Source organism: Onychomys torridus, chromosome 3, assembly GCF_903995425.1.
Source record: "Onychomys torridus chromosome 3, mOncTor1.1, whole genome shotgun sequence".
NCBI classification, from domain to species: domain Eukaryota; kingdom Metazoa; phylum Chordata; class Mammalia; order Rodentia; family Cricetidae; genus Onychomys; species Onychomys torridus.
This window is the reverse complement of record NC_050445.1, coordinates 47,693,557-47,710,674: the sequence shown is the minus strand read 5'-3', so window position 1 is coordinate 47,710,674 and position 17,118 is coordinate 47,693,557. Positions and strand designations below refer to the sequence as shown.

At 40.8% G+C, this 17,118-nt stretch overlaps 1 protein-coding gene across 1 annotated transcript in view; it reads left to right on the top strand.

Annotated features, from left to right (window-relative positions):
- Positions 1–17,118, top strand: part of Cped1 (cadherin like and PC-esterase domain containing 1) — a 271,465-nt gene that overhangs the window by 221,638 nt on the left and 32,709 nt on the right. The window contains exons 16-17 of the mRNA XM_036181508.1: positions 7,143–7,260; positions 14,034–14,170. Coding sequence (XP_036037401.1) covers positions 7,143–7,260; positions 14,034–14,170 — 255 coding nt within the window. The remainder of the gene's footprint in view (positions 1–7,142; positions 7,261–14,033; positions 14,171–17,118) is intronic.

The window sequence follows — 17,118 nt, the reverse complement described above, 5'->3', positions numbered from 1 at the left end:
TGGAACTTGCTTTGTAGACCAGGCTGGCCTCGAACTCACAGAGATCCACCTGCCTCTGCCTCCCAAGTGCTGAGATTAAAGGCATGTGCCACCACCACCTGGCTTACATGACTTTTAAAATGTAAGCTTCTAGCCATGTAAATATTAAGTAGAAAGTCAGACTCAAAATCAATAATAGCAACAATTAATATGTCATTAACAATTACATGATAGTAATAACATGTAGAAATTTCTGTATGCCAGGCATTGTTCTAAGTTCTAACCCAATATTTTTGGTAAATTTACTGGTTCTGTTTCTCCCCTGCTGGCCCTGGGACCTATGAACAGAAAGATGTTATATGTCAAGGTAACTCCAAATTCAACATGAAAAGTTACTGCAAAGTAAGAGAGGGTCCTTCCAAGTAAGAGAAGGTCCAAAGCCACAGTGGCCCATTGTCTATGATGTGGCAAGATTTACAAAGACTCCTCACTTGAACACAGAGGGAGTTCTCTAGCCATCTCAGCTTTTACTGATCTTTAGAGAAAGGTCTTGAAATCCCGGCTTTTGGGAAAGATTTCCCTTAATTATTATCCAGATGCAATATGTTCTAGTTTTGAGAATGTGTTCTAATTGGAGAGCAGCACAATTTTGACTAGAGCCCCACTGGAAGTAAGGCTTATTTAGGGGTCAAAGAGTCGAGGGTTTATAAGCCAGGTTTGGGGTGTCAAGCCCTAGAAAGTTTCATGGGCTTCAGTTCTTGTTGCTTCTAGTTCATTGCATATAAATATGCTAATCTTTGTTAAGCAGTACTGCCTCTTTCTAAGCGGGGATATATCTGTAGATGATACTGTTATTTCCCAGTATCTTCTCTTACCATTTCAAAGGTATTGGTTAGCTGTATAGTTGTACTAAATATTCAATCCTCGTATATGCTTCAGTCTGATAATTTATCTTTTCATGTGTGCATCATAAGATACTCTATGAACACAGTGGACAAATTGGTTTTGCTCACAGCCAATATTGTCTGTGATAAACTCAATAGGACATGATATCCGGCAATGGATGGCTTCCATGTATGGGTCTTTCTGAGACTCCCTCACTCTTTGGTACGCACCCCAGCATCCCTCGGTTTCTGAAAGCAGACATGGAAGAAATCAGCACTGCAAAGCTAATCTTGCTCGTAGACGTTTAAAGTTTAAAGTCCTTCAAGTGTAAAGTTCCACATGTCTCAAGACCATCCCATGTGTATGTGTAGAGGTGTGTTGGTATATGTGTATGTTCCCCTTATGAATGGAGATGGAAGATACCCAAATGTCTCAAAGCTGGTGTAACTGCATGTTTTATTAAATAGTCAACTCTGTTGGTACCACTCAGACAGAATATTCCCTACTAAAGCCACATTTTTGAAGACTACAATCTGGCCTGCCTGCTCACTGGACCATTTACTAGTAAAAAAGTCCAAGCTGAAATACTTATAACAGCAAGTGTTCTCAGTATGACTAATCAATGTCTCCTGGGCAGGACTGGTTATTATTTAATATATGGAAAACATCCGTTATGTTTATCATCACCATTACTGGTAAGCACACATTGGCCTACAGTTGTCTTTAGAAACATCTCTGTGGCCTACAGGCTATTTCCAGTCATTGCTATTTCAGCTTTAATCTACAAAAGACAGGTTTGCACTTTGAAATGGGAAATAACCTTTTCTTGATGTTGTTGTGTTGTTGTTATTGTTTTGACTTTTCCCAAACAGATCCAGATTCTTCAAAGTGCAAGAGAGTGCAAAGCAGCACGTTCAGTTCCAGCTCTGCACCGCTTTGTTCATGAATCAAAAAAGGCTGAGCGTTTTCAGATATCCAAACATATAAATTCAGTTTTCATTTTCATTTGCCTTTATATCTACCCTTCTGGATTCCAGCTGGAACCAAAACCAAAAGTGCTGAGCGACCACAATAAAGACTGCCTTCCTTGGGGTTTCTAGATCCCTGGAAGTGGGAAGCATTAGTAATTCACAAGCCCCATACCCACAGATTTTCCAGTCTAAATCCTACAAAGCCCAGAGACGCATGTATGTTTCTCAGTCAAGACTACAGGGTGTTCTTTAGAGTGAACATCAGCATTCAGTACCACAGTGACCCTCCATCTCAGCTGATTTGAGGTCTAAGTTGGAAATAAAATTTCATATTAGTTCAGAGATGTGGAATGCATGAGAAATATGAAGTATTCCAAATATTGATATCATATTAGTATATTTAAGGGAAAATAATGAATTCATCTGCTTGTAATTTGTTTCAGTTTTCCTTCCTCCTTAGTTTTTGTGGACCAACTTAGAATACTTTCATAACACAATGTATAACCATATTCCCCTTGACACTTGCTTAGGGAAGAAACACAGTGGTCTCACACTCAGTGATGGTTCTTCGCTGTGTGGATTCAGATGTTCTGTTAGAGGCCCAGGTCTTATAGAGGTAACTATAGCTGTAATGAGTTTGTGAATGCAATGGGCATGTCATGCCCAGAAGACAGCATTTCAAATCACTCTTCCCCATCATCTGGCTCTTACATCCTCTCTGCCTTCTCTTCTGTGATGTCCCTTAAGCCTTAGGAGGGGGTTTGACAGGGATGTACCATTTAGGCCAAATATATTCAACTGTCACTCAGTCTCAGCCCTTTGACCAGTTGTGAGTCTCCGCATTAATCCCTCATTACCAAATTAAGTATACTTAGTTAATGTCTTTTGTTATGTTTGTGAATATGGAACTTTTACAACAATAAAGCCGACTGTAGAGAGAAGCGTATCTGGCCAAGGTTCAGGACAACACTAATCTGTGGGTCGAAGCATATATAGAGAAGGCAATTTGACAACATATGGACTTAGCAATACAGTAGTAGTAGGTTCCCCCAGGTAGGCCCTTCACCTAAGTCATGGGATTTGGAATAGGATAATAGTACCATGCATGGAGCAGGCCTCAAAAATAATCTCAAAGTGGTTGGTTACCCTTATAATCTTCATACCACTATTGCACCAATGGACACATCTTGTCTGGCAGGTTGGAATTATAGCATGCCAGGCTCTCTGTAAGACGTGATTACTTTTATTTCTCACTTGTCTTTGTTCTGATGGTCTATTAGCTGGAACTGGGACCCATCCTTAATGTACACCAGACTCAGTCCATGTGTAGCTTCATCTTGACTAACCAAATTCCAACTGGGGTTGGGGTGAAGGTGGAGCAAAGCAGAAAAATGACTACACCTTTCCCAGAAAGCCTCAACTCAGGTGGCAAAAGGAATGTTTTGCTCTATCTTTAGGGACGTCATCAATATGCTAAGGTGAGGTAGCTGAGTTTTAAAGTGAGCTAGACCTGAGTTGAAATCCTACCTCACACAGCATTTCTCTTTTCTTATCTCTAAATTGATCGATTGCCATGAGAAAAAAATTACCTAATATGGGGGCTGGTGTATAGAAGATGCTAAGAAATGCATAGTGATTTCAACCATCATCATTGTCATCACCATGCTTCAGTTTCATGGAGTGTAGTCAGAAGTTTTCCTGTGTCCTGCCTGCCCGGTCCTACAGCCATTCAGACCCAAGTAAACACAGAGGCTTATGTTAATTATAAACTAGATGGCCTATGGCTCAAGCTTCTTGCTAGCTAGATCTTATAACTTAACCCATTTCTATTAATGTATAAGTTGCCACTTGGCCATGCGTTACCAGTCTGCTGGCATCTTGCTGCTCCTTGGGCAGTGAATGGTATCTCCCCACAGTCTGTCCTTTTCGTCCCTGTCTCTCTACTTGGATTTCCCACCTGGCCATAAGCTTTCTTGTCATAGGCCAAAGCAACTTTATTTACTAACCAGTGGGAACAGCATATATTCACAGCATACAGAAAGATATCCCACAGCACTGGAGACCATGGAATTTTTGTTAATTTTTTTCCCATAAGGAAGGCATCTTAGAAACTCCAACTAGCAATTGATATTCATCCTAGTATTCATGGAGCAGATGAGTTACTTGATGCATATTTGACAAATTAAGTATGTTTACTTAATGTCTCTGATTATATTTGTGAATATGGAACTTTTATAACAATAAAACTCTGCATGTTCTAAATATATGGCCATATTCATTTAAGTATTGCACCAAGTTTGTTTATGGTGTAGTTTTCTTTAATAGGCATCTGAAATTTGAGTGACATTCAACTCAGGACATATGATCTTATTTTTCAGTATGTGTTTAAGATAATCATCTTCTTGCCAAAAAGTTTCACAGAAGAACTTCAATCAAAGTCCTGGCAAATCTCAAAATCTAAATTCTTCCCCTTTTTTTCATTTTACAGTACTCATGATAGAATATCATATCTTACAGGGAACCTTGAAAATTTCTCAGAAGATGCTTATGATGGATTCTTTGGAAAAAGCAAATTTACTCATAAAGTAAATTAAAAAAAAGTTTAAAACAACAAACAAAAAATAAAAACAAAAATTAAACAAAAAAGAAGAAAAAGTAAAATTTACTTTGTTTATGTCAGGAGCTATCATTTTTTGACGATTTAAGCAACAATTTTATCCCTCATCAATATTCTAAGTGTTTCCTTTAGTGCCATTTAATTTTTGCTGTGTTCTATATTTAGGGGTCATCTTTTATGACATTTCCTAAATAAAAGAAATGGAAGTGCTTAAAACAGAAAACAAAAAACACACACACGCACACTTTCAAAAAGACCCTAAGATGAAGTGCTAGCAGCTAAACCTACTTTGTGTCTTTTCTCCTCACAACTGGAAGACAACAGCTTGACCCTTGCTCTAAGGAGCACACAGGCACACACCATCTCTTCCATGTCCCCCACGGTGCATCTACGGCTTAATATTACACACTCGCAGATCTGTTGTGTTCCGGTATAGAGACAGAAGCTATGAACATAGAAGTCAGTCTTCCTGTCCTCACAGCAAGAGGTTAAGTGATACAGAAAGTGACCGTAGGGCAATAAAAAAAAGAGCAATGCCCCCCCCCCACACACACACACAGCCTCAGAGCCTCAGAGCCAGCTATGCAGAAGAGGAACTGACAGTCGATGGGAGTGGAGGGGGAGCTAACAGCTGTGGATGTAAAGGCACAGAGACAACATAGAAAGGCGTCCTGGACACACCAACCGCTGTTTGAGTCAATACTTTCAGTGCAGTCTAGAGAATGGGTGCAGGCAAAAAGGAGGGTTAATACAATTTGCATGTGGGAAAGACATTTGCAACAATACAGGAATTGGATGCATGGGCTGGCAAGAGAGACCCATGAAGAGGTCAAAGCAATTCCAATGGTAAATAAATACAAGTGCACAGGTCCATATGGCGTTAACGGAAGCCAAGAGGGAAAAGAATTAAGTCAGAGGGACGCAGTCTAAGCCAAGACATGGAGATTCGTGGGATGCTGGGAAATGAGGAGAGACTGGTAACAGGGTTGACAAAGAATTGGGGCTCTTGTGAGCTCCTGGGGAACTTCTAGGGTAAAGGACAGATTTGGGGATGGTAACCTGTAAGGTCAAATGTATCTGTTTTGTGAGTGACCCCAAACTGACTAATAGAAACTGAAGCAAGCATTCTTTTCCTCTTACATGCCAAAACATCCAACAGCAGAGGCTGCAGATCAGGGGAGTCAGAACCATATCATCACAGCTCTGGCCTTTCCCTCACATCACCTAACAGTCGTTCCAGCTACCACAACCCTGTCCTGAAAGGCAGGGTGCTAAAAAAGGCAGAGCAAAAGAACAAACTCTGGGGGCCACTGAGGTGGCTCAGACGGTAAGAAATTTGCTGCCAAGACCAATGACCTGCGTTCAGTCTGGGGGTACGCACATGGTGGAGAGAGAGAACCAGTTCCCTCAAACTGTCACCCAACCTCCCCTTCGAGATGTCCTCTGGCCTCCACACATGCCCTGTGGCATGCACATCCATATGTCCCTCCAAAATAAATTTAGATTAAAAATCATTAGAAATCTTTTTTTTTTTTAAAGAAGAAATTTTACATCAGAGAAATGCAGGCTTCTCAGCAATTCAGCTCACACAAAAGGCTGCTCCATGTTATAAGATAGACAAGGGTGCCTGTTATTATTAACTTTCTTTTCCAGAGAGGGAAGTAGGGAAAAGTGAAATCCAAATAGATTTTTAACTTCAACTGTGGTATATGTCAGCTCTATTTCTTCTATAGTTTTTTCTTTCACTGTGAGATCTACAAAATAGCCACTGAGTCGTCTCCTTCCTTTCTGTTCCAAGCTGCTTCGTGATCGCAAGAAGGCTGCTCATGCTTAGTTTCATATTTGCATCTCAAGTAAAAGGAGATACAGAGTGACAAGAAACATGTTTCACTGGGGACTTACCTCTTTTCCAGAAATCCACACCTGAAATTCATGTACAGTTTTTGGACAACAGCTCTGCCTGTGACCAGTTTTATCTACAGGAAATGTTGGGAAATAGATTCGTTTTAAACACAGAGCACAGAATTACCTCTGACAGCAGCAAAACAAAGCTGAAGGAAAGTAGGAAGGAAAGAGGGGTGGCTGCTGTGCAGGCACCCGACACAGTCGGTTGAGGTCATGTGATGCGATTCCTTTCTCTCCTCTCTCTACCTGTCACCATTTTGTAATGAGAAAGCTAGATCATGTGACTTAAAATCACAGCCAGTTAGCTCATGGTATGGCTAGATCGAAAATTCCCAAGTGCAGTGGGTTCTTTGCAATGTGTCTCACCATTCTCTTTTTCTATAAAATGAGCACACAGTGTTACCCAACTATGTGGATAAGCCCCCTTTCTAACACCCACTGCCTTCCATCCTTAAAAGTTACTTGCCATAGAAACTCCATGTGTGTGTGTGTGTGTGTGTGTGTGTATGTGTGTGTGTGTGTGTGTGTACATGTATAGATGCACATGTGAGTACAGAGGGGCGTTCATGTGTGGCCACATGTATGCAGATGCCAAAAAGAGAAAACCAACCTCGGGAGCCGTCAACATTCTTCTTGAGGCAAGAACTTGGCCTGGAGCTCGCTAAGTAGGCTTTGCTGGCCAGCTAGTGAGTCCTGGGACTCTGCCTTGTGTCTTACCCTTTATGTTTCTTATCATGGGATCTGTTAATGATGTGACAGCTAATCATTTTTCAATTTTAATGCAGGATTGCGGTTTATTGATTAACCCAGAAGAAACCTGTGGGTTGCAGCCTGTTTCTTCAGACTACATTGAAGCCATCTCACAGCCTGAAGTAGAGAGTTGTCTATCTGGGGACACTAAAGGTGATCACATGGGTAGCCTTTCTCTAAAATAAATCCCTTAGTAAATAAGTACATGTTTAATTAGTCTACCCTTGTTTTAAACAAGGATTTTACTTCTTACATTCACATAAACATCAAACATGTTATAAATGTAAATGCATTGTTTTTATATTTGAAACACTCAATCAATCAAACCCTATGCATGCTTCATTCCTGACCCATAGCCATCTAGAAATCGCAGCTCAGAGGTGAATTCTGCCTGGAGCCTCTTAGCTTCTAACTCATTTCCTAACTCCGTGCTTTTCTTGCATCACATTCTCTACAACTAAATGAAGTATGCAATTCCTTGTTTAGTATCGTTCTTCTGAAGATAATGGTTTCATGAGGGCAGGAAGTTGGCTTTTTTTCACTGTATTTTTTATTACATTTTAATCTAATATGTTTGTGTACTGAAGTGTGCACATGAGGGTCAGAGGACAGGCTGAATGAGTCACTTCTCTCCTCCCATCATGTGGGTCTCTGGGAACAGATACCAGTCTCCTTCCCCCATTGAGCCTTATCTCCAGTTCCCTGTTTTTCGTGTGACAGCAACTCACTACAGACATGCATAACCTGTACATAATTCACACATGGTGGATAGAAAAGAAATGATGGGAAATGACCACAGCTACCGCTCACATTCTGAGCATTCATACAAGTAGGGAGATGAGGATATCAGACTCAGATTACAGCATTAAATCTTGCCTGAGCCATGACCTACAATGAGACACCTCTCCACCTCCACTCTCAGAGCCTTCCTCCTCTCAATCTTCCTCGAGCAGGGAAAGATTAAGACTCAGGGCACGTGTTCTTCAACTGTCCTGGTTACTGTGCCCCATCCTGACCCCAGCACTGCCCTCCTCAGAAAGGCCTGAGAAAGCACACACAGCTGCGCTAGCCTTGCCGTGAACTTCACACGGCTGCTGGAACGGGAAATGAGTTTCCCAAATGAGCAGGGCAAATTGCAATTTGGCATGCAGTTAGCAAACGTGGGTATGTCCCATTCTTGAACATGTGTTCTAAATAATAGACTCCAGTCAGGGAGGGACTGGTATGTTAAGGAGGGTCAGGTGCCATGATCTGTGTCTTCCTGCTGAAGAAGACACAGACTCAGCCTTCAAAGGAGACACCTATGTGTCCAGTTCAGTGTTGTTTTAATCAGTTGACAATTTATGACCATCGTAAAACAACTCAATTCTACTCAGTTGTCTGACAACCGAGTCAAAAGCTCTTCCACTCACCAGCTGCTCAGGGGACAGCAGTGTGTTCCAGCCTGTGAAGTACGCAGTCACGTCAGCTGGGCTCTGGAACATCTCTGTCTGAACTTCCCGGTGGGGGAGGATGCCACAGAGAAGCAGCCTTCTGGTGCTTAATTGCGTGGACTTGACTTGGTACACTGTTAAACGCCTTTAGGGAAGGCCCCACACTGACTGCCATGCTTTCTAGCCTGAAATTGCCAGACTTTCCCCCTAGAGTCCCTTCCCATCTCTTCCCCACCTCTCAACTCCTTGTCTCACTTTGTGCTGATAACCTTGCTTTGGGATTTCCAACTCTTCTCCAATCTGTTCTGCTCTCTCCACATGCTCTCTCCACACACTCTTCCTATCATTTCCTACCATCTGATGCTGTAGCCTTCTCTCTAGCAAGTCTCTCTCCACCATATTCCCAGTGTAGCCTCTCTGTGTTATCAGAGCAATTCAGGCATGGTTTTACTATCGGGTTTTTTTCCTTCTCTTTCAAGTGTGTCTGAGACCTGTGGTCTCCAGAATGGTGTGATTTACACCAGGAAGAGGAGGAAAAAGCACAGAGCCATCCTGGCAATGAAGCTCATAAAGATGAAAATATACGTGCATCTGCTTTGTATCTAATCATTTTTATTTTCATGTTTTATGAACGACACAGTATATAAACACAGGAGTCTCTGCATATCTTAGTGTGCATACGCTAAGACGTCAAGGGCACAGGAGCAGTGTGTTTTTAATGATGGCTTCCTTAGATTAGATTTCCCAAAAGCATAAATTGTCCAAACTTGTCTTCCAATATCTAATAGAGAGTGAAAAAAATGCTTTACTGAACTAAACCAACATTTAATCCTTTTCTTCTTCCACAGAAATCTATGACACAATTAGGAAGATAGGCACAGAGAGAGAGAAACAGAGACAGAGAAAGACAGAGACAGAGAGAGGAGACAGACAGACACACACAGAGAGAGAGAGAGAGAGAGAGAGAGAGAGAGAGAGAGAGAGAGAGAGAGAGAGAGAGAGAGAACTTAAAGGCCCACAGACTTTAAGATACTGACTAAGCCCAGACAATATTTTTCTAGAATGTACTGTGTGTTCTCAGAGATGATTCCATTCTTCATAACAGATCTTCCCTTGGTATGAAGAGAGATGTTGTCATGGTAGATGATGCTGGAATGAAATCTACTTAGAAGTTGTCTGTTAGCTAAACATTCACTGGCCCAAAAAGTTATTTTAATAATGTGATACAACTATTTAGCAAAACAGGATCCAATCTTTTTACCTGTAATATAATAATGCCAAACTGTCTTTTTTCAATTACACTAGCTTAGATATTTTTGAATCACTGCATTTCTTTTTTATTCCTAAAAATAAGATAATAATTGGAAATAAGGTAATAATTGCTTAATAAAGTAAAGTAATACTTCTAATTTGGAGAAAGGAAGTATGTATACAGCGATCATTAAATAATAAAAAGCAAACCTCCTCAAATCATAACATAAAAACAATGAAAAGATTTCTCTATAACTTATCTTTAGTAATAAAGTGTGACAAAACTCTAGTATTTCTTATATTTATAATGTAGGCATTTTTATTCACTAAAAACCCTTTATTTTATGAGATTATACACCAAAATTAGTATTAGTATTTACATGGTCTTATATCCACCATGGTCCTAAAAGACAAAAACATGTTTTCTCCACGATACCATCCAATATGATTCACTCCAGTGGCTGAAATCTCATCTGCAATCAGCATAGAGCTCAAGCTATACAGAAAATAACTTTTCTGAAAGACAGCTTCATTCCTCAGGATGTCCTTACTTAAAATATATATCATATTTTATTTCAAAACTTACAGCTTGGGTTCATTCAGTGTTTAAATATATAACATAGGGCTTATATCCTCCCTATTTTGACAGTTTTAGTGAAGAGCTGGTGTCATTTAAGATGTCAAGAATCCCAGTGTCACAGATGTTGTACAGATGGCTACTTCAACTCACTGTAAATAAAGGCGTTGCTAACTGATTAAAAAAAAAAAAATAGAAGAAGCCCTGGCTGCATAAACGTGTGGTAGTATGTGACATGGGTGCTAAGTTTGCAGATACCAATCAAGGCTTTCTTTTTATGTATGGAAGACTTAATGCCCCAAAATGAATTGCATCCATATTTGAGTAGTTCCTGCAGCTCCCCACTTCCTTCATAATGGAAGTAGCCATGGAGGGCCTCAGTTTGTGAAAAGTTAGCCATCAGCAAGGTTGGGGAACTGAGAGTGTTCTGGATGCATGATGCTCTTTGGATTGCAGGGATCTGATTACAAATAAATAAACTAATAAATAAAACACTTCCCTAACATACCGTTACTCAATCAGAAAACTGTTAACCACAGTCTTTACCAACACATACACTCACTGAGTAAATACAACTTGAAAAAAATTTTAATTATTTTATTTTATGTGAATGAGTATTTTGCCTACATGTGCACCAAGTGTATACATGGTATCTGGGAGACTGGGAACTGGAGTTACAGATGGTTCTAAGCCCCACGTAGGTGCTGGGAACTGAACCCAGCCCAGGTTCTCTTCAAGAACAGCCACTGACCACTGGGCCATCTCTCCAACTCCTCAATTCAACTTTTTTAAAAACAAAGAAAAAAATAAGATAATCAGATAATGGGGGTTCTCTCAAAGTAACTACTGGGTCATTTTCAACTGACAATTTTGGACTAAAAAGTGGCCTATAACATGATATCAGAATGAACAAATTGGAGATTCTTGGGTATAGTCCAGCTCTGGTATTGAACTCACGTCATTCACTTACTTCTTGATGCCTGTGACAAGGAGCAGCTCTGAATTCCCTCCTAACTCCATCCCAGGCAAATCTGCACATCCCCTGGAGGCAAATCTCTTCCCTTTGCCATTTAAGCCCCTCTATGTCCCCTACATCTTCTGTCTTTGAGCAACAGTTCTATTCTCTCTGTCTCCACCTGCACACTGTGGAAACAGCCTTATGTGGTAGACTTTGTGTGTGCAGTCTGTGCAGAGGCCAATCAGCCTGTCTCATTCCTACCAGGCTCATCCCTTCGCTGTTCACAAAATGTCATGCTTTCAATACTTCTGAAACTCATCTCTCAGGAAAGTCCTGTTTCCATCCTATGAAATTTCCAGAAAACCCTCTGTTTTCACTTTATTATGAACCACCATGGCATACTTGTGGTTAGGACACAGGACTAAAATCTATTTATGGGCAGCTAAGCACCAGGCACCATGGCAGGTGCCTACATATTTTCCTTATAAAGTAGTAAATTTAATCATGAAAGTATTAAGTCATTTGTCCAATTGAAGCAGTGAGCTGCAACCTTGGCTTTGCTACAGAACCATCTGAAAGCATTTATATATATAGTTAAATCTCTTACTTAATTTTGCACCAGTGTGCACCCTAGGCACAAGGATTCTAAAAAGCTTTCTGGGTCAGATTTGCAATCAACATTGAGCTGACTGGAGGAGGCAGAGCCTGGGGATCTGTGTGTCACCATAGCCTGAGTTATTTCACCATCACAGACATTTCTACTCAATTTTGCATTACCTATCAGGATACTGCTATGATCTGGAATGTGTACCTTGTAACCCTTGAATCTGAATATCAAAGCCTTTTTCCTAGATTTAGGATTATAATTAAAAGTGTGGGCCCCACTTGTTCAGCTGAAATCCTTGTTCCACTCCCTTCTTGGAAATCAACAGGGTACTCACTCGCCTTCCTGAATTCCAGCTGGAGAGGTGGCAAGATAGTTCTGAGGGCTAAATATGTTAGTATGTTAAACCCCTTAAACACAGCTGGCATGTAAAAGTACTAGCTGTTTTCATATGTCTGTGACATTTTAGTCAATCCTTGATGCCTGGAGTTACCACAGTACACTGGAAGAGTGGTCTACCCAAGGAGGAATGTAGTGATGGCAACCATTCCTGAAGCTGAAAGTGTTCGTGTGCAGATGTTGGACGAGGCCATTTTCTGATAAAAACCAGAGAAAAGAAAAAATGTGTGTCGAGAAGGACGTGTGTGCCTGCCTTCCGAGGAACTTTAGTGCTGTGTTCCTGCTTCAGTTGGCACTCTACCTGCTAAAGTTACTCTTACATCTACTTCTCTCTTTTCTTGCGATTCGTAATTTCCTCCTGTCCTTTCCCTTTTATTTTTCCCCTTCCCCAGCTTCTTTCTCTTAACATGCTAATGCTTTTTCCCCTTTCTGTGACAGATCTGTAAAGGCCATGCACTATATTTCACTTTATAGTTTATTATTTACAACCGTTTCAACACACACCAACACTCGCATGCACAGTTCTGACACCCCTGAGGTCATGAATGTAATAGGTGCTATATTCACATCCTGAAGGTTAAAAATCTTTCCACTGCAATTCATATCACACTGGAGACTTTGCAAACGGCAGCACAAATCAGACTCAGAAAAGGTAGAAAGTTTTATTTGAAATTTGTCTTGAGGCTAGAGAGATAGATAGCTTGGCAGGTACATGTACTAGGTGCATGAACCTAACAATCAGAGTTCAGTCCCTGGAACCCATGCAAAAAGCCCGGTGCAGCATGGCTGTCACCTTGGAATTCCTATGGAAAGATGACGGGTGGAGACAGGGGAATCCTCCAGAAGCTTCCAGGCTAGCGAGCTATCCTGGAGAAAGCCATGCAGCAGTGGAAATATCAAATGGGACCCTGATGCCTCAACATGGTGGGAGGAGAGAACCGGCTCTGAAAAGTTGCTGGCGATCCCCACCTGCAGTGCACCCCCACAAAACAAATAAATAGCTTTAATTATTTTTATTAATCCAAAATCAGTAAAACTCTGCCAGTAACAACAGGTAGATTACCACGACACTTGAATTTAAATACATTATCTCACTGCATCCTCACACCAAATCTTTACACACGGCTCACCTCTTCTAAATTATGAGGAAACCAAAAGGACATAGCTATAAAAATGAAAATAACTGCTCCTAAAGTGCCATCAATCAAGTGAAGGGAGAATAACCAGTCTTGAAAATTACAAATTATCAAAATACTGATGTATCTCTCTCCTATTTAAAATTTCTTGAGCATGGGGAACATGTCTCTTATTGTACTGGCAACCTGGTCATGTGTCAGGTTGATGAATGTTTGCGGCCCACTGACAACCTGGGGTCTCCCAACCATCTTTAGTCCTATTCAAGTTCAAAAGCAAGTTAATGGTTGAGAGGCATACAATCACCAGCTTCCTTGGTACTTACATAGTTTCATGGGACAGAACTCACTTCTGACTTCACATTGCTCTTCTGCTTGATTGGCAGGAGGCTATACATTTCCCTACTGGGTTTATTAGATAAGAGTTGTCTTCTCATGTTAATTTCTGTAGTTGTGTGACATCGAGCTCTATACTTGCAAAGTGTAATTTCACCAGCAGAAACTAAGTGAAGAAACTAAGCAGCAGAAACCAACAAAGCAGAAACTAATGAAGTCTTGCTGTGTCTTCCAGGCCAGTGGATTGTGCCTTGCCTTAGTTGTTCAGACAACAGGACTTGTGATTGGAGAGAAATAACCTGGCAGCCACACAACTGCCACCATGACATCCTAACCAAGTCAGAACTTCAGCAGTGCCTACAAGGAAGGAAGGTAGGTTCTGCACTCGGCTGGGGAAGCCTGGGATTCTTGCTGTATGCAGGACTGAAGCCAGACAATTGCATGTGCTAGACCAGCTTCTGCTCTCTTGCAGTTAGAGGAAAACTAACTCTATGTCACTTGGCTTTTTGAATCATGTGTAGATGTTATCACAGAAGAACTTTAATAATTCTTGCTCACGTGTTCATTTTTCTCCAAATTAGTTTATCTGGCAGATGGAGGATATTAAAGTCATGTGCTGTGCTGACCCAATTCCATGCTGTTTTTCCAGCACAAATCAGAGCAGCGGCCTCATCACTGTAGCTTTAACAGACACCACTGTTGGAACAGACATCTGTAGCCCAATCCAAGAAGCCAAATGCTCCTGCATGCAAGACTTCTAGAACTTACCATGTGTGTGGTGCTGTGTTTACCCTCTAACCTTGCTGACCTTTCTTCACATTCCTGGGCAGGTCTCACATGGACCTCACCAGGCTGATACTCCCTCTATTGAGGCTCCTAAGCTGATTTCTTGGACATGCAGTTTCTTCTTGCTAGGCATGCTCTGTCTAGGTAGAGCCCGACAGAACTCTCAGACATGCGAAATTGGCACATAGACTGAGATGCTTGGTTGACATCAAGTAAGTAATCTTAACCAGATTCTCAAAGTGCTTTTTATCAGATGGACTTATCCTTATGTACCATGTGTAAACTCTCACATATGGGCAGGCCAATTTCAAAAGCTGATTTTTAAAACAGCATAGCATGGAATGTATGCCAAATTTTCTGTTAGTACTTAGCTTAAGAAGAATGTGAACAGGGAGGTCTAGGGCGGGAAGATAGATGTGTTTCTTCATTTTGAGAGATGGATAGTGATGCTCAAGATTGCGAATATACCAATAATTAAGAAGCAATATTAGTGAAGTGTTAAAGGAGAGAGCAAGAAAACAATGGTTTAGAAATGTGTCAGCAGTATTAGCTGAGCCTTTTTTGTGTGTAAGGAACGGGTCACTTGCCAGGCTTTAAGCATTAGGGCTAGGGGTGTGTTTGGTTCACTACATTGATGCATACAGCCTGTGATATGTAATAATCACTTAATGAATATTACTAGGACTGGGGATAGAGCCCAGTGGTATGAACTTACAAGGACCTGGTTTTAATCCCCATGTACCACTGATCAATCAATATTTATTGAGCAAGTGAATAAATGAAAATCTTAATTATTCTTAATCACAATTCTATGAAGTAGATGTTTATAAATGTTGTCCACCTGAGAAATTTCAAGTTTTCAGAGGTGGAATTCACTGGTAAAATGCATGAACCACTGTGACTGCATCTGTAAGCACCAGCTTGGACCATGCATCCTCTGCATCTTAGAACCGAAGCGGTACAACTGACAGTCCTGCTTGTCACTCCAGACAGCTCTATACCCAGAACTCCATTCTACCCTCAGAGTCCAGAAGACTGGGCACAATTCCAAGAAGATGTCACAGTCTATGTACCTGAAAAGCCATAGATGCAAATACATCACTGAATTACATGGCTTTGTTTCTCGGGCTCATATTCTTCATCAGTAAAATGATAACTATGATCTAACCCTCCACAGTGGATTGACCACCTCTGTGGAAAGCTGAAGACACTGTAGTCTAATGACATAGATTAGGTGACCCCAACAAACTTCCCACAGTTCTGAGCTGGGGAGTCTCAGGTCACTGCCAGTTTCTCATGGGTTTTTTTGTTTTGTTTTGTTTTGTTTTGTTTGTTTTTGTTTGGTTTTTTTTTTTGGTTTTGTGTGTGTGTGTGTGTGTGTGTGTGTGTGCATGTGTGTGTCTATCCATGACAGAAAAGGTGCTGAAATTAACTCCTCTTTTTACACAGACAACACCACCATCATAGGGGCCCTACCGTCATCACCTGGTCTAAACTAATCACCTCCACAGTGTTCCACCTGTGTGTGGAACCACCTGTGGACACCATCACAGTGGGTTTTACTATGTTGACATTCAAATTCTTGGAAGTCATAAAGAGTCCATAGCATTGATTGTCTCTACTGATTACAAAGCTGGTCATTAGCAACTCTGTAAGGTATCATGAAAAGTGAATATTTTCTTTCCTGTTATTGAGAAAGATATATTATTATGACACCTGAAAACCAAAGCTTATGACACGTGATATGACTTGAGCAGAGGCCTGCTGGCCGGCACCTAGCAGGAAGGGCTTACCAGAGTGCCTCACTTAGTCTTAGGTTGTGCTGATCATCACACTCAGAAACTTGCCCCTCCACTGGGCACCCTACAGACTTTGATGTATTTATCAGAATGCTGATTTAGTTTATATACAACATTAAGTGTTCTCAATTTTTAGTGAGAAGTGACATAATCAGAGTCAGAGAAAGGCCATACCATAGTGGTACGGGGACTGTAACAGAAGACATGAGTGTCAGGGAGACAGGCTGCTTAAGGAAATTTCAAAATGCAACACTGAGAGACAAAGCCAATATAAATATATATCAAGCAATCCCATCAATATAAAAACTAATGCATACATACAAACCTGCTATGTAGATGGGAAATTTCTGGGCATAACAAAGATGTATGAATGAAGACATAATGTGCTGAAGAGATGATAAACTATTAAATAGACATCAGACATCAACCTCTGACTTCTACACACATATACATGGGCACACACTCCAAACACACACCCACACTTGTACCACATACATACAAAGCAGGAAAATAAGTAATATAATATTTTATTTTATTAAATATAGGAAATGCTGGCTTTTTGCCTCTTTCTAATGTGTCAAATAGTCAAGGAGGCATTAGCAATACAAAACATTATGTTAGCAATGCTACTCAGAAAATCGCTTCACAAATGTGTAAAGATAGCAAGGTAGAAATGAGATAGGATGATCCTCAGACTGGCATTCAGGAAATCTGAGCCAAGCTCTGAATCCACCT